This window comes from Tachypleus tridentatus, chromosome 2 (assembly GCF_004210375.1).
Source record: "Tachypleus tridentatus isolate NWPU-2018 chromosome 2, ASM421037v1, whole genome shotgun sequence".
Classification (NCBI taxonomy): domain Eukaryota; kingdom Metazoa; phylum Arthropoda; class Merostomata; order Xiphosura; family Limulidae; genus Tachypleus; species Tachypleus tridentatus.
Window position 1 is genome coordinate 104,449,238 of NC_134826.1, and position 21,588 is coordinate 104,470,825.

Consider the following 21,588-nt stretch of genomic DNA (forward strand, 5'->3'; position numbering starts at 1 on the left):
TACATATGACCTCACTTCTGCAGCCTTATGTTTTTGACATGATCTTGGAAACACTAGAGCCAATGGTGGCATTGGTCCAACAGCAGTCTTCTCTTATCAGTATTGTTGCACATTTGTCTCAGTTGGAGCCCCATTTGCTACATGTTACTGTTTCCAGTTCTTCCCCTTCCCAACCCTTTCTTGTCCCTACTTATTTGGGATGTTTCTTTTTTTCTGTGATGATGCACCTTGTTGCCAACAGTACTGGTGACTTCCCAGTTGGTTCTGGTGTGTTGGTAACTCATCATGCTGATTTTGTTCATTACTGGCATTTTTTCATCAAGAAACAATAGGTTCTTTAAGCTTTATCAGAAGGATTTGTGATACCCTTTCTTTCCCCTTTCCTGTTGCCTTCCCTACTTAGGATCCTGTGACCAGTCAATGTCTGTCATTAGCAGTTCAGGAATTGCTATTTCAGAAATTTTCTCCAGGTTTGTAGATGACCAAACTGGTTTTCATCAATTGTTATCTGTTTCCTTTTGTTTTCTGTCTGGTAGTCTGAGCATTTGTTTGACATCTTCATGCTCTGGGATTGAGTTTTCATTAGTAAATGGATGATTGGCTTCTTCTGGCTCATTCTGAACTATAGTTCGCCAGCCAATTTAGCAGGCCCTTTTAGATTGGCTGCTTATGTGGGCTGGTTAATCAAATTGGAGAAGCTGTTTTTCAGACCTACTCAATACATTGTCTATTTGGTGGTCTTTTTTGACACTCGGATCAATCGTGGCCATCCTTCTCCTTTAAGATTTCGTTCTATGGAATTGTTAGTTTGTCGCACCCTCTCGGTTCCATCAGTTACTGCTTGTGATTTTTTCTTACTTTTGGGGATGTGTTTTTCATTATCATCACTGGTCCCTTTTGGTCATACCCATATGAAATCATTTCAGTTGGATATTCACAATCAGTAGAACCTTCTTTCTGCTCCCATTACCTTTCCTCTTAACCTGCAAGGCAATCTGCTTTAGTGGTTGGTCAAGGGATATAAATCTACCACAAGAACTATTGAGGAAAGTGTTAATCTCTGTATCCTTGTATGCCACATCCAAGAAGAAAAGATTTTGTTATTTATAATGAGACAGCCAGGTGTGAACATTTTTTTCAGTACAATGACAAAATTGAAATTATATGTGGACAGTACTGTTGCTTTCAGTAATCAGCCCATAAACATATGACACTATATAACTGGAAGTAAATATGTACTGACCCTTAGTGAAATCTGTTGTCTCTTCAATAGTATTGTTACCAAATCTACAAGCACAGTTTGATCATGAAAAGTAAGTTTTGATGTCCCAGTATCTAGGTTATTCAACTTCTTTTTTGGAATCTTCAGTAAAGATTTAACACTTATCCATTTTAGTTTCTGGGTTCCATCATGTTGGTGTTACTGACTGAACTCTCATGTTTACCTCAAATAAATTAGTTGCTTACATTGATTTTCAGTGTAGGAGGTGATGGCTAAAGCTTTGATTGGAAATTACCTCCAGCAGTGCTCTAGCTTGTTTCCTGCCATTTCTGATTTATAAGCTGTAGTGTGTGGAAATGCAATGATCATGTTCAGGAAGAAAGCTGGATAAATTGTATGGTGATTTAGATTCACCCAAAAGTTCATCTTTTGAGTCACTATCCATATATGAACTATCACCATCTCTCATACTAGGCAATGTTTATGGTTCAAACCCAGGCAAGCAGGAAGCCTTGAACATATTGGATACATTATTAGATCTCGTATATGACATCTCATTGTTGATGTTGAAGAGATATATTACTTTATTATATTGAGCTGCAATGTTATCAGATGTGTGACACTCCCTTGAAATGCTGATGTGCCAGTATGACTGTTTGCATTTTCCAGTCAAGTGTATTTTTACCAGTAACTCAAGAAAGCTGCATATTTGGCTGCAACTCCAGATATCCACAGTCACATTGATGTTGGGTACAAGTTGCAGTAGAGAGATGACTTTGTGTAGGACTTCATCAGACCTGCTATGGATCAACATTATGGATTGAAGCTTGTGACTAGGAAGAATAAACCAAGAATCTATGGCTACTATTAGATCTTTAATACACTGGTTGCAATGTACCAGCAATAAAATATACGAGTCTTTCAGTAATGTGCTTCTGACAAGAGGGTATAGACTTGTATTTAGTTGATTCTGTACAGTTCACTGCTGTTGTATCGTGGTGGAAGAACCAGAGTCAAGTGTAGACTTTTTTAGTTCTGCCTCATGATTATGTTAGAAATACAAAAGCATATCACATTTATATAATATACAATGTAGATTATAATGACAATAATAAAAAATACATAATAAATAACAATAATGATGAATATAGTTTAAAACATGAGATAGTTTAACTACAGAATATAGTTTATGATGATAAAAATATATCCTAATAAAGAAACATCTGTATCTGTTATATACAGTATAGTTTATAATAAAAATATATATGTACTACTAATTAAATGAAAATAATAACAAATATGGCTTAACATGCATGACAAATTTAGTTTACTTTTGTTGTATAATTAAGTACAGTTCATATTAACAACAATAATATAAAGGCTAACTTTCAGAATCCCAGCAGATTAGAAATGTTTTTTCCCAAAGTGGAAATAGTTCACCTATGCTATTTTCACTTCTATGTGATATGTTTAGATTTATCAGTTGAAAGTATGAAGTGTTCATGTACCACTGAAGACAGTTCAATATCCATTTCAGATTCTCTAAAGTGAGTTGACTAGATTAATAACCATGTAATACAATAACTTTGAAGGTAGTTGGAGAGTACTGACATGATTTAATAACAGTATAGAAATTGTACAAGTATCCAAGTTAACATTTACTATCAGAATATTAAGTATTCACTAAATCACTCAGTGATTACAAGTACTATGCTATTGTATTCAGGTATAAATACTTTAATTTTCCCTACCAAAGTATTTGAACACTATGATGAATACTCCCAAAGTTGTATTCAAATGCATATCAAAACCCTATGTCTGGCACCAAGTTCTACATGTTACTGAAGTGGCAAAATTTAACTTGGTTTCAATTTCAGGATAGATATTTAAGATAAATATTGATATATTATTTTCAGCTTGAAAGAAGACTAATTAATCAACAAACAAGTACATACTGTAGTTATTTAACTTAAACATTACAGAATGTAGTATATATACTTAGTTGTGCTTTTAGAGTGAGGTGGACTTTCTGCATGTTCTGAATATTTATTTTAATATTAACTACACATGCTTAGAAAGTCTTGCTATAATTAATGTGAAAATAATTCTAATGAGTTTTAGAAAGTTTTCGTACAAGTACACTTGTCAGTTTTTCTATGCTATATCTGTTAGTGTTTGTTGAGATGTGTGTTAATATTTAGCTGCTAGTTGTTTGAAATGAGAAAACAGATTTGGGTATGCAGGTGTATAACACATACCAACATTAGGATGAGCACAAAGATTGATAACAAGAGTGTTAAAAAACAATTTAGGCCATTTCTGTATTTTATAGAAAATTATATATTTCAAAGTTGACTATTATCATATGTTTTTTTGAAAGTACAGGTATCACTGATACTGAGCTATATTATAACAACTGTAGAAAATATAAAACAAGTACAAATAATAGGAACTGCATGACCTGTCTTTGTTTGTTTATTAATGTGAATATTAAGTGCTAGTGACCTGTTTTAAACTATGTAAGTGTGCTCCTGTTTATCACTTCTAAAGATGATCTATACCTTTATATGTAAATTATCAGGTAGTCGGACTATAATACATCCTACTGCACGTATTATTGCTGAAGCTGGACCAATTATTATAGGAGAGAATAATCTTGTTGAAGAACAAGTCCAGATATTTAACAGGTAAAGCTCCCATTTAGATTTGGTCCCTCTATAAAAAGTTAGTTTAATGTAAGCTGTAAACCCCCTGAGAAATGTGTTATTTTCCAGTGCTGTTCGTTAATTCTAAGATTGTTAGAGTTATGAAGTTTTTACTTCTTTTACTTTTAAGTTTGTGTGAGCAGCATCTTAAAAGTTTTTATCTGTTGGCCATTCATGCACTGGATAAAGTTTAGTGTTCTTTTGATAATGATTCAGTATCCTACTTTTAATGTGTATATAGTTTTGATACTTCAAAGGTATTTCTCATAATTATGTTGTACTTTATACTTTTGTTATACAACTACTGTAATATTATGTTTGCAGGATATAAAAAAATGTTACATTTTCAAAATATTTTCATAACTTCTTCCTTAATAAAACTATAGTTGTGGAGAACAAACCTGCAAAGTAATTACACACAATATGGAAATCCAGTTGAAAAGTTAACTAGAAATGCAAGTCTTTCACTTTGTGTTAAAAATGATAATACTTTTTGCTGTTATTTAATATCTAGTACACATAATATTAAACGTATTGCAGATTAAAAAATATGAGTTATTTATGAATCATACATTAATCAAAATTAACTGTAGGATCACCCTAAATGTTGCATTATTGAAACTTTTCTTAGTACCAGAGACTTTTGAGCAAAATACATGTATGTTATATACTTGTACTTACAAGAACTGCATTATTGTGTTTTAGCAATGTACAATGAATTTTAAGGTATAAAGTCACACATAGAACATGGTGGTACAATTCAGTCAAAATTGAAAGAGATAGAAAAACATGTACAAGCAACGAATGGTAGGCAATTAACATGTGTTTTAATGTTCAAAACATTTCAGTCTGTAAAATCCTTCCTGTAGTGATTTTAAACTTTGATGAAACAAAAATTTAAGATCACCTCATGAAGGATATTGTTAACTATATTGCCCTCAAGAATATTTGAACAACTATATTTTCACTATATTTTGCCACTGTCCTTTGATCATGCATAAGAAGTTGAAACAGTGTATCCTTTGAAAATTACCATTACAGTGAGTTTTATTGAGTGCATGAATTTAAACTTACTGTGCATTGACTCAAGCTGGGAGTGATAATTGGTAGCAGAGCATGGCTCAAAGTAACAGTTATAAGAATCCACTGTCTTTAAGACAAGATATAGTCTATGGTCCCTGGAAAAATAAATGAAGTAGGGAGGCTAATAACAGACCATAACAAGAAGAAACAGGCTTTCACAGTTACTTTACCACAAACTGACTAGAGAAAAGCCAATGCACTTGAAATTAATGTAAGTGATTGGAATTCAGTAGATGGAATGGATATTTTGATTGAGGCTCTGGATTTGCTGTTTATGAAAAAAAAACATAGATTTAGTCTGTGAGGCATGCTCAACATTTGATTTGTACATTAAACCTGGAGACATATTGATGTCAGAATCTGTCATTGAATATTAATGTCTATACATGAGGAGCAAAAAATATAAATGGAACTTTTGAATCCTGTTTTGCTATTCAAACATTCAGACAATGCAAAATTGACACAGAGACAGAAAACTCATGCTGATAGCAACATTGGACTTAAATTATTGTTCAATGAAGTCCACATTGAAGATAATTTTTTTTGATGGTCACATGACAAGTGAAACCTCTTTAAGCAGTAAGAATAAAAACATAATGATAAAACAAGAAGTAGCTCATGTTACAGAGAGGTTCACTCCAGATTTTGACACAAAATGCAAGTTTCAACAATACCAAAACCTCCAAGAAGCAGAAGAATTAATAGTACACCTAAGGGAATGAACTAATTAGATAGGTATTTTAGATGAACAAGATGTATGATCCATCATTCAGCATTTCATTGGGCCAAGGTTTGATCGCACAAAACTGAAAAGGCTACTTGTGTAGCTGAAGATGACACTGGAAATGAAGGTTATTAATAAAAGAAGAGACATCACATAGTGAAATACTTATGGTAGAGACACTTAGCTGAACTGTATTTGGTAGTGCATATACACTACTGGCCAAAATCTTAAGGCCAATGAACATAAAGAAAAAAGTGCATTTTGCATTGTGAGACTCAACCACTTATTTGAGTAGAGCTTTGAAAGATGAAAATAAGAAAAGGGAAAAAAAAAAAAAACTTTTTTAGCATTTAGTAGAGAAAATGTGAATGCTTTTGCTTTTTTGAAAATTGTCTAATGTGAAACCATTTATCATGTGACAGTTCACATATTTTTGTGGCAGACATTCTAAATAAATACCTTTGGTAGAGTAAAGAAAGACCTGTTTTGAGAGTGCTTGAGGTGTGATGGCTCTGTATTACTTCTTGTTATTGGATATTTCACATTGGTTAATTTTCACTTGCTTTTTATTTTTATCTAGTTATATGATAGTCATAGGTGATCATTTCGAGTTGCATGGTCGATAACATGTTATATTTATGGACAAATTACCTGTATTTTTAGGTGGATAATAATGATCAATGGTTATAATAAACATTAGCAATGGATTAGTTTGCTAAAAAATGATTGGAATTCTAGCCATGTGATCAGCAATACATTTCACACACTTGTTTGGTCAGTGTATCACTACTGAGCTCAATTGTTTTTTGCAACCAGTAACCATACAGTTTGAATTTTGAATCATGTAAAATATATGTGTATATTTTTCAATATATGTACTTTGAGGTTCCAAATAAAATTAGAATATTAATGTTTTTTGTTTTTTGTTTTTAGAAAATGTGCACAATTATTACATTTTAGTTTATGTTCTAATATCTAACCATAGGACTTCCACTGGTGGTTCAGATGAATCAACTCCAGTATTAACAGTTGGAAATAACAATGTGTTTGAAGTTGGTTCTTGTATCCTTTGCAAACTAAGAATTATCTGTTAACAGTAAGGAAAAACGTACATGGTATAAATCATGCAGTTTGAAATTAAATATGGATGTTAACACAGTTTACTCATAATTAATCTGTACCTGTTGTATTTGATGGAAGACTAATTTTGCCAGAAGTAAATGTGGTTGATAAACTTTTATTGCTTTTATAATATAATGGTTTACAATTTTTATAGAAATTACAAAATAGTTATATTTGTGTTATAATTCTAAAGAAAGATTAATATCACTGTATCTCCATGACTGGAATTTGGAATTGTTATTTACATTAAACAACCAAGATGCTGACATGGATCACAATTGGTATGGGTAAATAAAATCAAAACGTAAGTTATATAGTAATATTGTAATATGTTTTATAGTGAAATAGAAACATGTATCTGCAAAAGTGTAAGATCCACACAATAATTAAATTATCTTTGAGTAGAACTTGTTTGTTGAAGTTTCTTATTTCTAGATTCATAATAAATAAAGCTTGTATCCAAATCCCAAGAAAAAACCTTAATAAAAAGATATAAGAAAGCTGTAATTTACAAGCTTAACTCTTTGCAATGTAGATATGTTATATCACCCAACCTTCAATCTTATCCAAGTAAATTGCATTGGTAAATTACTGCTCAAGTAATTAAGCATTACAAGGTGATACAAGCTATAAACCTTATTTTGGGGCTCAGTTCCAATTCTTTAGTGTCCCATTGTGATGTGGCCAGTTGTATACTTCAGTACCTTCCCTTGCTCCTCATTTATCAAGCCTACCTCCTTCACATCTCCTGATCATATTCCTGTTTCTTGTCTTCTTGCTTCCATGTATGCCTTGTTCTTTCTCTTCATCTCATCTTTATCCTTGTTTATTCCTGTGTTCATCAAGAATGTTGACAATGCTATAGGAGATTACACAGTAGAGTCAGGTCATGTGAAGGGGCAGTCTCCACCACTTTGTTGACATTTGGGAGACGTTCACTACTTAACCATGAATTCTGTAGTTTTATCAGAGGATATCTCTATCCAATTCCAGTCACCACCTCCTTTTCTTGTCTCCAGTTCCTTTCCTTACACAATCATCTGTCCAAGACAGTGAGAGATGTTTATGTAAAAACGCCTGGTATGGGTAGAGAAAACTCTATGTAGAAGAGTGAACAACGTTTTGACCTTCTTCAGTCATCGTCAGGTTCACAAAGAAAGAAAGAGGTAACTGACTGACAGCTGACCACATGTTTGAATGAGGTTGTGTAATTGAGTGCAGGAATGTAGAGGGCGTGCATAGACATGTGATTATATATTAATATAGGAATGAAGGTGTTCCTTTGTATTGGTTTATTTTGGGCTTGAGTTGTTGCATAAATAAGGCTTTAATTTTGTGTTTGTTTATGTTTGTTTCTTTATTTAGTATTTGGGTGTTTTTTATGGTTTTGTTGTGTTTATTTGATTTGCAGTGCTTGAAAATGTGTGAAGATTACTTTTTGTGTTATTTGAATCTGGTTTCCATTTCTTTACTTGTTTTTCCAATATAGAAGTTGTGGGAGTTATCACATTGTATTTTATAAATAATGTTGATGTTGTGTCTGTCAATGTAGTTTTTACATAGCATTGACCTTAGTTTTGTGCTTGGTTTTGAATAAATTTGGTATTAACTGGAATGTCATATTTTGTAACCAGTTTTTTTGCCAAATGTTGGTTATTTTTCTGCTGATGTCAGGAATATGTGATATGCAACAGCATATGATTTTTTAAATCGTGGGGTGTATTTACCTTTGTTAGTTGATTTTGCTTTTTGTCTAGGTGTGTGCATGTAATGTTTTCTACGGTTTGTGGAAACACTTATCGATGTTGATGAAGTATTGTTTTAATTTGTCTAATTCATCATTAATTTTATCTGGTAAGCATAGTTTTATGGCTGTGTTTATTTGGTTTCTTAGTATGTCAAGTTTTTGTTTTGTTTCATGTGCTGAGTCCCAAGGAATGTATAGTCCAGTATGGGTGATTTTTCGAAGGATTTCTGTTTCAAATTGTGTGTCGGTTCTTGTAATTTTGAGGTTAAGAAATGATATTTGATTGCTTTCTTCCTGTTCACATGTGGAGTTAATGTTGGGATGTATAGAGTTAATGTGATTGAAAAAATTAAGTGTGTGTTCTGTAGATGTGAATCCCTCAATCATGTCATCTACATATCTGTACCAGTATAGTGGTGGATGTAATGCTGTGTTAATTGCTTCTCTTTCAACTCGTGTCATAAAAATATTGGCTAGAACTGGTGATACTGGATTGCCCATGCTTAGGTCATTTTTTGTATATAGTTGTGATTGTTGAACATGAAGTTTGTCTTCATCATGGTGAATTCTATGAGGGTTGCTAGTTGGTTGTTGGGAATGTCTATTGATGGGTTAGGGTCTCAGATATAGAGTTCTAAGGCTATCTTGCAGGCTTCAGTGGTTGGGACTTCTGTAAAGAGGGATATGATATCAAAACTGGCCATTGAGGCTTTATGATTAAGTTGATTAAGGTTAGACTTGAAGTTAAAAAGAGTCTTTGATGAATGAGCTGGCTGTTGTTACATATAAAAGCAGATAAAGAAAAGCTATAGTCATAATGAATGCGAATGAATACATCCAAAAAATGAAGAACATCCTATCAGACACAAACAAATTTAAACCAATATGAACAAATACAACAAAGACACACAAAACACAACTAAACAAAATACTACTAAAAATGAAAAAAGCCAACATAATTTCAAAAACACTTTATTCCTACCTATGCAAGACCAACTCACTTCAGTTGAGACTCCTCCACTACATCTTTGGGATATGGAGAAGTGGTTAATCAAAACTTTCTTCTCTTTTTCTCTTTTCAGCTCAAAATATTCTATTTGTTGGGAGGGATTTGGGCTTCCTTGAAATCTCTCATACCCCTCAATCATACTCACATATGTTCTGTCCAATAGAAATTTCATGGTTGATGAAATTCACCTTTGATTCCTTGAATCAGTTGGTTGTACTTCTTTTCTCTGAACTAACCTTACCTGATGGTTGGACAGAGATAATACTACATACAGCTAATGTTTCTTTTCCACCTCTTGTCTTGACCTGCATCTTCGTATACCAATGCTTCTCTTTTGGATTGGGGTGCATATTTTGATATCTAGGAGATTTCCATAAGTTGGTCATTGGCCACATATAAACTTCATATCAATGATTTGGAGCACTTAGCTGCTCATTGAGTTATGTTTCTTTGCCTCCATAGCAGTCTCATATATCACCAAGCAAGGGGTACTAAATCCATTCTCTTTTTTTGGGCTCAGGATCTCTTATTCTGGGCCCATGTGCACCAGATAAAGCTTTTAGCTTGCCATATTCCAAGTGCTTTGAATCTTGTTATGGATCATGATCACATTCACACGAAGTAGTTTCATGTTAATGCCCCTTATTCACACTTCTCAGTGCCAAGTTCTCTTTTGCAGCTCCATTTGGTCTGCTTAGTCTTCTTTGTTCTCTCTTCTGAGGTTTACACATTTGTCATCACCTCTGCTACTCTTTTTGTCTCATTTTCTTCCTAACAAGCCTCATTTGGATCTCTTCCATCTCACTCTTTCTATCTTTTTTCTCCTGTTCTGGTACTTTCATATTCTTCATCCTAACTGTGTTTTTCCTCTACCTATTTAGGATTTAAATGTGGTTCTTTTTTATTTTTTCCAACCTCCTTGTATCATCTTTTCCCCTAGACCTATTTCTTTTTTCTCCTGGTTTGTGGTCATCTTAGGTCTGACATTTTTTTTTTTTTGCAATTGATGTGCTTTTTTATCATAGTACATATATTGCACTATACCATACCATTCTTTCCTTTCCAAGACCTGTTTGTGTAGGTGATTCTGTCTTTTCTCCCATCTCCATCTTTTCCATTTCTATTATTTTTTCCAGGTCTGTTCTAGATCACCTCCTGTGTCTTCTGTAGACTCAGTGGTGTTATGTGAGTCTTATGGCTTCTTTTTCTGGTTCCCAGTCCATTTGCTTATTTCCTGGAACTATTCTGTGCCACATGATCTTTCCCCCATCACCCTTAAGGGTTGGGTTTGTCAACTTAATAAGTTGACTTACCATTCCTTTTCCTTGGAAGGACATCATCTTTATTGTGTCTCCTCTTGTCAGATTTATCATAACTAGTAGCTTGTGTTTGTCATTCTCTGGAGGAAGTCATTCAGGCTGAAATGTGGACTACTTCCCATACCTTTGTTGCTAATTACATACACCATCTTGCTGTGTCTTTCTCTAGAGGATATCATCAACCTTTTCTGGCAGTCTTACATGTACTGGTTTGACTCTAATTTGGGTATTTGTAGACTGTTGAGATGGTGTTTTCTACAAATCACTACCAGCTTAACTAGTGGTATTTTTACACTATTTCTCAGCATGTAAAATTTTGATAAATACATGGCAAACTATCACTCATAGACCATAGACTATCATGAATAAAACATCCATGTTGCTCCTATGATTGAATAAATCAGGAGCAGCCTATTTTACAAAATAAGGTTTTGTGGCCACTCATTGTGATATTCGTACAGACGTGTTAATTCCCCCCCCTGCTATTCTCAGTTCCTAACTGCTGGGATGGTGGACCAAGGATGCTTTCTCACGAGTTAAAACACATCATGACAATTTTATCACTACACTCAGTAGAAAAGAGGGCAAAGCTGGAAGCACTCCTGCCCTGGAGATTAAACTCAGGTATGTTTATACAGGTAAGATAGGTAGCATCTTGTTCATATGGTTGAAACTTGTAGATGCTCCATTCTCATGAATTCTGGTTGCAAGATGTTTCATTTCTCTATTTGTACATTTCAGCTCAGGGGCCTTCATCCTCCTCGTAATATCAGTTGTGGGATGTACAATACCCTGTTCCTACAGTTGAGCTTGCATTACACATTCTCCTTATAATGTTGGGTGGACAGTATTTCTCCCATCCTCTTTGGTTGAGTTGGAATAATTCTTTTTTTGTTCAGAATAGCAAGTTCAGGATAATTTCCTGTTCTTATGGTTGAGTTGAGATTTAAACCTAGCCCATTAAGTCTGGGGATTTGGTTTGTCGTATTTCTTGTCTCCTTTGGTTGATTTGAAAATTTTCTGGCAGATGCACTTTCTCATCATAATTTCAGTTGCTTCTAGTATGGCAACCTGTTTACTTAAGGTAGGAGATGGTGTATATATTACTGACAGTCTGCTTGCCTTGGCCACCATACACTATATCCTAGTTTTGATCTTATGTGAGTTCCTCCACCTCATAATACTGAGGATGGGATTTGTCACCTCACCTGTACAGCTGGGGTTGTGTAGATACTTAGCAATATTTAGATGGTTGCCTTAATCTTCTTACTTTTGAGAACTGGTTAGTGCCTGTCTGTTTTTTTCATGTGGATGAGGAATTATCTATCAGTGTTTATTATTTCTTTATACTACTTGTGACTCTTATCCTACCAGAATAGATTTGTTTCTAGTTATCTTTGTGTGTTTGAGGATAGAGTGGAATTCATATTGATGTTTTACACCTGAAATATCTTTTTTGAGGTCTTTCTTTTCCTTGCTTCTAGCTCAGTGACACCCATTTCATTACACAACACTTCTTTGTTGACAAAAGAGCATACCTGTTCCAGTAGGTGTGAAGTCCTCATGTCTTTTATTTAATTAAAAGTCACAGCTGTTTGATTCTCTACAGATGTTTTCAGAATTGGATCTCTGTTTTATCATACCCCAGCCCTTCCAACTAATCAGTGTGAGATCCTAGCTACTATATGAGAGGATGTATGTTCTTCTGTTTCTGTAAGCCTAATTTTGTTAATGTGAGATTCATGTAAAATAGAACAAGGGGAACCACCTCCTCTGGGAGAGTGTTTTGTACTCCTATTGTTGGAGAGTTGTTGTGCACTACATGAACAGCTCAAACTTGTGGGGTATAAAAGGTAGTACATTACACTGAGTAACAAAACTTCTTATTAATGCATGAAAGTGCAGTGGAAAAAAAACAACTATTGTGGAAAATCTGTTGGAAATCTATTTTTAGCATAAGAAAGTGATAACTTTCAGCATTTTGTAGTTCAACTATAGCTGACAGATCTCAAACTTGATTTTGAATGATTAATATATGAAAATTGGTTAATAACACGTATATTTTACATCATTTTAAAAAGGATTTCATATTTTATAACTGTATATGTGTACGTATCTGTATAATACATTTGAATAAATTGATGTTTGAGTTTACAGTAAACCACTTAACAATTTTGCCTTAAAATGTATAGATACAGCTTCTTTGAAAATTGGAGATAACAATATTCTTGAATCAAAAGGTAAGATGTGATACAGAAACAGTATTTCATGGTGGTATTTAAAAATTGTAGTTCATTGGGTAATATCTAACTTTATTACACTATAGGTGTATCTAGTTAATAACATTTGATGCATCACTGTTTTCTGTAGCTGTCAAGATTAAATTTTTTGGTATTTATATCTACATGTAGCTGTTAACATACAGTATGTACATCATAGGTTTGTCTGTCTATTAACCTTTGGTCAGCTATGAGTTTATTTATATGGTTCAAATGTCAAATAACCTCAAAATGTGTATTCTGGTTTTTTTGCAAATATACTTACAGTGCAAATAAAAAAATTTTCATGCACCCAACCCATTGAGATAAAAAATTTAGAGCTGGCTATTTTGAGTCTCTTTAGGGGGTCAAAGCTCACAAAAATACAATAATTTTGGGATTGCTGGTCAATTACTTGGCCATATTTTGACCAACGTACATGGTATTTGGTATAAAGTTATTTTTCTACAAGTCCTATATAATTGATAAAAAAAATGATGGATTTAGGCATTTTTGGTACTTACATAGGGCAGGATGCCTTAAAAAGCATAATTTTAGGGGTTTTTAATGGTTACTCCACTTTGTTTAGACCAATTTACATCCATTTTGGTAGAAATATACCCTTTTTTACAGATACCATACACATACAAACAAAAATGTAGGATATGCCCATTTTGAGTCATTAAAGTGGGTTTAAAGGTTAAATAGACTCATAATTTTGTTGGTTTTTTTTGCATAAATGCTTGCCTGTGTTTTGACTAATTTGCATGAAATTTGGTACAAAGATACTTTTCCACCTCTAAACATATTGACAAACAAAATGTTGGACTTGCATAGGTAGGAATAAAGTGTTTTTGAAATTATGTTGGCTTTTTTCATTTTTAGTATGTTTTTATTAGTTTTGGTGTCAAAATGTTGTAATTGCATTGTAAAAATATGTTACATTTACTGGTAAAATCTGGCCTGTTTTTGCATTATTTGACCCTTTTAGCACAATTTTTCCAGCAGTATGGTTAAAACTATTGTGTACAAGTGATTGCAGGTAATAATGAAATATAAATCACTTATATTGTATGTGTATTTTTCACATCATTCTTAACTTGTCAATGATTAAGATCAATTTTATTGTGAGCCTATGACTTCTAATAATTTTTTAGCTTAAAATTGTTTTTAGTAAAGCCCCTTGTCCAGTCTATCCTGATGCCTTCTGTTTTGAGCCAACTACTGGTTTTATTTTTCTCAAGAAAGTACTACTTTTGAATCCAAATTCTCTTATTTTTTGTCATGGCCATACAGCCAGCTGTTGTATGTATACAAATTAACTTTATTGTCCAATTTCATAAACAAAGGTTTAAGATCCAGCATCAGCCTGCTGACAGTTCTTGTGAACTGTTGGACAGGGGCTTTTCACATCCCTCGTGCATTTTTCAAATGTGAATTATTGCATTTATATAAATACCTGGAAAATATATCAAATTTATTAACATATTTGTTTTTTTGATATTTCTGAAATACCAAGATTACAGTCCAATAACAAATTTAAATAAATATGCTTTCTGAATATTTAGGAAATAGTGTTAGACAGTTTTTTCAATATAATTTCTTAGCTTCCTCTGTAACACAATATTTTGTAAGAAAAGTTGCCAGTGTTCTCCTTTCTAAGAAATATGCTTTTATTCTTATGATAAGGACTGATCATGTTTTCCTAATTATGTTTTAATAGATGTTGTATTTCCTATGTAATTAACATATTGCATATTTTTTGAAAACCCAACATCAGTCTGTAAGTTATATTTAACTGAATCCAGTTGATAAAGTCTAAGGAAAAAGTATATTTTCAAATTTTTTGATGTGGAGAGCTAGTTTGAATATTTTTCTATTGTAATGGTAACTTTCATGGAATTGTAAATATTATAACCTCATTTATTTATGATAAAAATATTAATATGAATAGAATTTTCTGTATGCATTTCAGCTAAACTTGGAAGACATGTTGAATTAACCAGTGGTTGTGTCATTGGGGCCATGTGTGAAATTACAACAAAAGAAGTTATTCCTGAGAATACAGTAATCTTTGGTAAAAAATGTGAACGAAGAATCCAGGCAGAGAAACCAACAGTATGATTATTTTTTATGTTTATAATTAATTTGTTAACAGTTTTTAGATTATTATTTAAGAAATTGAGGTGGGCTGATGGTAATTCAGAAGGACACAAGTTTTATTTGTTTGAGATGTGTATAATGATGCACTTGAGGTATGGAAACTTGGAAAGTATCTACTTGTATGTAAAGGTTATAAGACAATGCTTTTGTTAGTGGAGATTCTGGAATATTATATGTCCAGAATTTTCCTTTGGAATTCAAATATTAAATGTGTGAAAGTCTCCAGGACATCGATGCTGTGATCTCATATACACAAAAAAACTAACTTGGACCTTCACACCTAAGTTTTTATATAGTGCTACATTACATTTAGATTTCATTTTAAAAATGTTTTCTTGAAACTAACAAAGCATTGAACTGTTAATAGATTTATTAATCTATCATTTATTTTTTTATTGATCTGATGCTCTGATGGTTTAACCTAACTTTTGATTAGATTGCCAAGGGAAAAATGTTATTATTACTTTATCATCTTTTCTATTCCTGTAGACACAACAAAAGTAGATATTCCTGTAAAATTAAACAAAATAAATGTTAATAAATAAATGATAATTACTAAAGATGTAGATACTGAGTAATGTTGGAAGGTCAAGTCCTACTATACTTGCATTTCACCATTAGACAAATCAAATTTGAAACGTGAAGTCAGTATGCATGGATTGTCCTATGTAGTTTTAATTTTGAGAAATTGTGTGTGTATATATGTTGGAAGAAACCGGTGGCAATTTTCTTTGCTCTTGGAAATGTGTATCAAATTGTTATTTTAAATTTACATAGACTGAAATGGTACATTACTTTTTTCTCATTTTTTGTTCAGTGATTGCCCTTTCAGCCGTGGAGACATTATAAAGTGGCGGTCAATCCCACTATTCATTGGTAAAAGAGTAGCTGAAGAGTTGGCAGTGGGTGGTGATGACTAGCTGCCTTCCCTCTGGTCTTACACTGTTAAATTAGGGACAGCTAGTGCAGATAGTCCTTGTGTAGCTTTGTGCAAAATTCAAAAAACAAAAACTTGTTTAGTGATGCCCTCTATATGCAAAAACTGTTTGTGTATGCCATAAGCCTTCATTTCCTCACACCTGGAATTGACTGATTCCAGAGTGTCTCATTAGCAAAACATCATGTAACAATCATCCACTAATAAGTATGCAACAAACTTTCTTGACACGTGACTCCCTCTGTTCAATTCTACGAAACTATCTTGTTTAGCAGTACTCTTTTTTAACATTTGTTTGTTCTCTTCAAATGTTTCATTTTAATATTTTCTATATTTTTTGTATTAACTTCTCACATGAAGTTCACTCTTTATTATAAGACAGTGATATTTCTAACTTGTTATGTTATTCCAAAGTGGAATTATTTTGTATTTCTATCTAGTTATGGAACTTATTACTTCATTATAAAAAAAACAACTTTTTTCATTCTCTTTGCAATGAAATTGTGTGTGATTATTCATTTTGCATCATGTTACCACTTAGGAGGTTATATGTTCTAGTTCAGGGGTTCCCAACCGGTGGGTCACGACCCCCATGGGGGTCGCGAAGCCTTGGCAGGGGAGTCGCGTAGCCTTGTTAGAAGTAGCTTGGGATAACATTAATTTTATTTCATCAATTACATTTTCATGTCACGAGTGCCAAAAGGTTGGGAACCCCTGTTCTAGTTGTACATTTACACTGGCTTTATGTCACAGTAATCTATGGGAAGATTTATAGTTTTATTTCACTGAGAAATTGATTGCCTTTGGAAATCTTGAACTTTCCATTTCTTCAACTTAGTGGAAGTGGAGTAGATGCATTGATTAAAAAAATATGCAAGTTTTTATTAAAAACTTAAAGCTTTTGGTTGAATGCTTAGTTGTAGTGTAAAGAGCTAATAAAAATCCTGAGGCCTAATTATGCAAATAATTAAAATGTTAATGACATTATACATAAGACTGTGGTCAGGCTTCATTTAAAACAGTTTTTTTGAACTGACATAAATTTCTACCATTATTATAGAAAGTGAGATTTAGAAGAGAAGTTTAACATCCATATTTTTTATTGTTCACACATATATACAGACCATAGAATTAAGACTTTCAATTCTAGTTACATTCAAAGGATAGTTAGGAAATCAGTCATCCAAAGAAATTTTAATTTCCCAAAATTACATTAGTACTCATCTTTTTTTCTCAACAAGTACATTCGTGTCATCATATCCCAGTCCACCATTCTTCTGCTATACTCACGTCATAAATGTCTGGTTATGCAGAATAGTTGAAGGTTTTTGTTTGTTGTTTTTACTGTTTCACTTTCATGACTGTTAGAGGTCTATATGACTCCAATTTTAAGATCCGTGAATTAAAAAAATATCCTAATATTTCTGTAAAATCCATACCTCAGTTAAAAGTTAATGTGAACATAAAATTTAAGGTCAGAAAAGGGCCTGTGGGTTAATTTAGGCCATCTTATCCACAAAGCTTAAAAACTCAAAGGTGCTTGTTATATTTCAAACCTTTCTGTAATTGCTCTTAAACTTACTGCATCCACCACAACTGAAGACAAATCCATTCCAAACACAAAGTATACCATTAGAAAACTAAAACTGTCTTAGCTGATGATGCTTCCTACCCCATGAAATTTACACTTATGTCCCGTAGTACTAATATTCTCACCATAAGTATGAAAAAGGATAATGTGTCAACACCATTAATTCCTTTAATAATCTTAATCCTTTATCATTTCATGATGGGTTTCTGTCCAGTACAATAAGGGGTATAAAAGTATATGTAGAAATAATGTTTAATGGGTAAAAATATGGGTGGAGATGATAAAATAAACTGATAGGCACCTTAATCAGGTCCATTTTTTCTTTCTTTCTTTTCAAAAGAAAACAATTTTAGATATATGAACTGTGTCTAAGTAGTTAACATTAGCACACAGGATCACCTACAAAAGTTGTAATGCTTTCATACTAGACCTAAAGCTCAAGAACCTTTGAATAGTTCATTGTTCTTCTTCAAGAGAATAAATATATTTGAACTTGTACTTATATGACAATCTCAAGTTCCATCCTAGTAGCCCTTTTTGAATTATTTCCAAATTTCAGTGGCATTCCTAAACTAAGGGGCCAAAGATTGAACACAGTACTCTTTAAAAATATTGCCTTATCAATGAGTTGTTCAGTGAATGCATAACCTCTTTAGATTTATATTCAGTTTTCGTGTATATACAACCTAAAATCCTATTTGTTCTACCACAAGCAACAGCATACTGCTTGAATCAGTTAAGAGACATGAACACCAAGGTCCTTATTTTACATCACACTATTAATGTTATTGCCTTCATATCATCAGAAAATTTAAGTAATTTATTAACCATTTTTTCAAGTACATTATTGATATAAATCTAAAAGAGCAAATGACCAAGCCTTGAACCCTGTGTGATAGTAATGCAGTTTGACTAAATTTCATTTACAACAACCCTTTGCTCTTTTCCTTCCAGCCACTGGTTCATTATATTTTTCCCCCACACTTGTACAAATAATTTTTTTAACAAGTTTGTTATGTGGCACCTTATCAAATAATTTGTGGAAATCAATTTACTCTAAATTGACACCTTTATCTTCATCTACATTTGTATCCTTTTCTGAAAATGTCAGAAGATTGGTAAGCAGCATTTTTCTCTAATGAAACCATGTTGAATATAGTTTGAAATTTATATATTTAAAAATGGCTGGAATGAGTAGAGAAGACACTAATAGAGGAGCAAACAACATTTCGACCTTCACTCCTCTATTAGTGCCTTCTCTACTCATTCTAGCCGTTTTTAAATGTATAATTTTCTATACATGGGGGTTTTCTTGTCATCACAGATTAAAGTTTAAAATTTTGTTAAATAAGTTTGCAAAGTATCTTTGATCAAGACATTTGCAAGGAGAAGTAATTGATCATAACTTCTAAAATGCAGAAAAATGGGATTATCCCACAGTTTTATGTGTTTATGTATATGGGACTGTTAAAAAGTAACTTTGTACCATATCCCTTGTAAATTGCCTGAAAAACAATCAAATAATTGTCAAAAACCACTAAAAGTATGTTGGTTTTTTTCATCTTAACCCTCTGTAATTTCCAAGTATGTGTAAATCTACCATTTTTGTTTGTCAATATGTGGAAACTGTAGAAAAGTATCTTTGTACCAGGTCCCATGTAAGTTGGTTAAAATGTGGCCAAGTAATAGACTATAACCCCCAAAAGTATGATTTTTTGTGAGTTATGACCCTACCCACCCCTAAAAGACTCAAACTGGGTTTGTACAAAGTTTTCCATATATCAGTGCTTTGGGCACATGAAAATTTATAACTGTGCAATTTTTCATCTTTACTGCTGGAAATGTGACTGCAGAGAAACCCAAAATATGTAGTTTTTAGTTGTTTGGCCTTTAACTCTATAAAATTTATAGGACAGCCTCAATAAAAGGAAAAAAAGTGCTTAGATTTATTGCACCAAGGTGTATAACCCTACTAAGTTTCAAGTCAATTTATTGAGAAATCAAGGATTGGAAGTCAGTTGAAAAGCATTTGGAAGGAGAAGAAAAACAATTTAAAAAACAATATGCCCCTCTGCAGAGACTTGCAAAAAGTACAATTTATTAACTCAACCATTTCATAATCACCAGATATAAATCTTCCTTTGGCATCTCTCAAAGGCCATAGTCCTATCCTAACTTCTTGCTTACCCTTAATGTATTTAAAGAAATCAGTAATGCTAAGTTTTATGTTTTCAGCCAACCTTTTGTCAGTTCCCTAATATTCTGTTTGACCATGTTTTTTAATATTCTATAATCGCCATAAGTCTGCTGTCGTAACAGTCAGCTTAAAACTTCTTAAGTTGATAACTTTTCCTTTTATTGTATCTCTTATGCCATTTATAGTGAACTTTAATTTTTACTTGCAGTTACCCTTTTCTTCTGTTATAAATATGTTTGTCTTGCATATATAAACACTTTTTCCACACTCGATCTGTATCTTCAGTTACTTCAGTTGCCATATTCACAACAGCTAATTCTCATTGCACTCCTTCAGAATTTGCCTTTATGAAGTTTGGAATAATAAGAATTTTGTTACAATTGCCCAATTATGTTTGGGCAATGATTATTTTCACACAAATGTTCCCCATTCTCCATCTTCTCAATCATTTTTATATATTAACAATAACCTAAAATAGCATTGTTCCTAGTAGATTTCTGATATAAGAATATATCTTTTTCAGTGTTTGACTCTAATATTTTCCAGTTTGTGTGCCTAAAATTAAAACCACCCATAAGAGGCTCTCTCTCTCTTTTTTTTTTTAATCACTGAATTGAACTCATTAGTCCTTCTAGTCAGTTTACTCGTGATAACTTAAATCTAGCATTCAGCTCTAGTGATCTACTTATAATTTCATCCCCACAATTACGTTTTTGCCAGTTGACATGATACAATTAATTTATGGCTTTTTTTTTTCTGTAAATGCCAAATTTAGTTTACATGTAGCTCAGATATCTAATAAAATTGCACACCTGTTATTCAGTAGAATAAGATTAGCCTGTCTCATGATGGTCTAATCTCTTCTCTCATTCGGCACACGTTATGTATTTCATCAGTACACATCAACTTTAATCGACAGATAAAATATAGTGATCAGTGAGCTTTGCTTAAATAGCTTGATTAAATAGTTGAATGGTTGTTAAACATGTTCTTTCCATGTTCAGTTTATGAGGACAAGATAAGGAAACATTAATAATAGGTTTGAGCTAGAACAACACTTTTGACTAAAAATCGTGCATTTAGTGTATTTCTTGTGTACCTCTCAAACATCTTGTCTACATTTTCTATGTCCTCCACTGGTACAGTGGTAAGTTTACGGATTTACAACACTAAAATCAGGGGTTCGATTTTCCTCAGTGGACTCAGCAGATAGCCTGATGTGGCTTTGCTATAAGAAAAGCACACATTTTGTATGAAAGAGTTCATGAAACAAACATATAGTCAACTAGGAAAACAGTCATTCATATTGAGGTGTGGCAGAAAGTAGCAAGTCTGCTTAATTCAAATTATTGTTTATCATGTTATGTTACCAGGAGATATGTTTAGTTATATTGCATTGTATTTTTTTTTAGTTGGGTGGGTGGGTTCATTCATGGATAAAAGCATTGCTCTGGAATGACTTGTCATGTGGTTTCAGAGCCCACTGCTGCTCAAATTTTGTGCTGGGTAAG

At 32.8% G+C, this 21,588-nt stretch overlaps 1 protein-coding gene across 4 annotated transcripts in view; it reads left to right on the forward strand.

The window, feature by feature from the left end:
* LOC143244745 (galactosylgalactosylxylosylprotein 3-beta-glucuronosyltransferase 2-like) overlaps window positions 1–21,588 on the forward strand; it is a 114,542-nt gene that overhangs the window by 89,438 nt on the left and 3,516 nt on the right. For 2 of the 4 annotated variants that reach the window (XM_076489960.1, XM_076489962.1), the window contains 4 exons: window positions 3,804–3,909; window positions 6,720–6,796; window positions 13,124–13,171; window positions 15,165–15,307. In XM_076489960.1, the coding sequence (XP_076346075.1) occupies window positions 3,804–3,909; window positions 6,720–6,796; window positions 13,124–13,171; window positions 15,165–15,307 (374 nt within the window). The remainder of the gene's footprint in view (window positions 1–3,803; window positions 3,910–6,719; window positions 6,797–13,123; window positions 13,172–15,164; window positions 15,308–21,588) is intronic. The other 2 variants (XM_076489961.1, XM_076489963.1) reach the window with 2 other exon arrangements.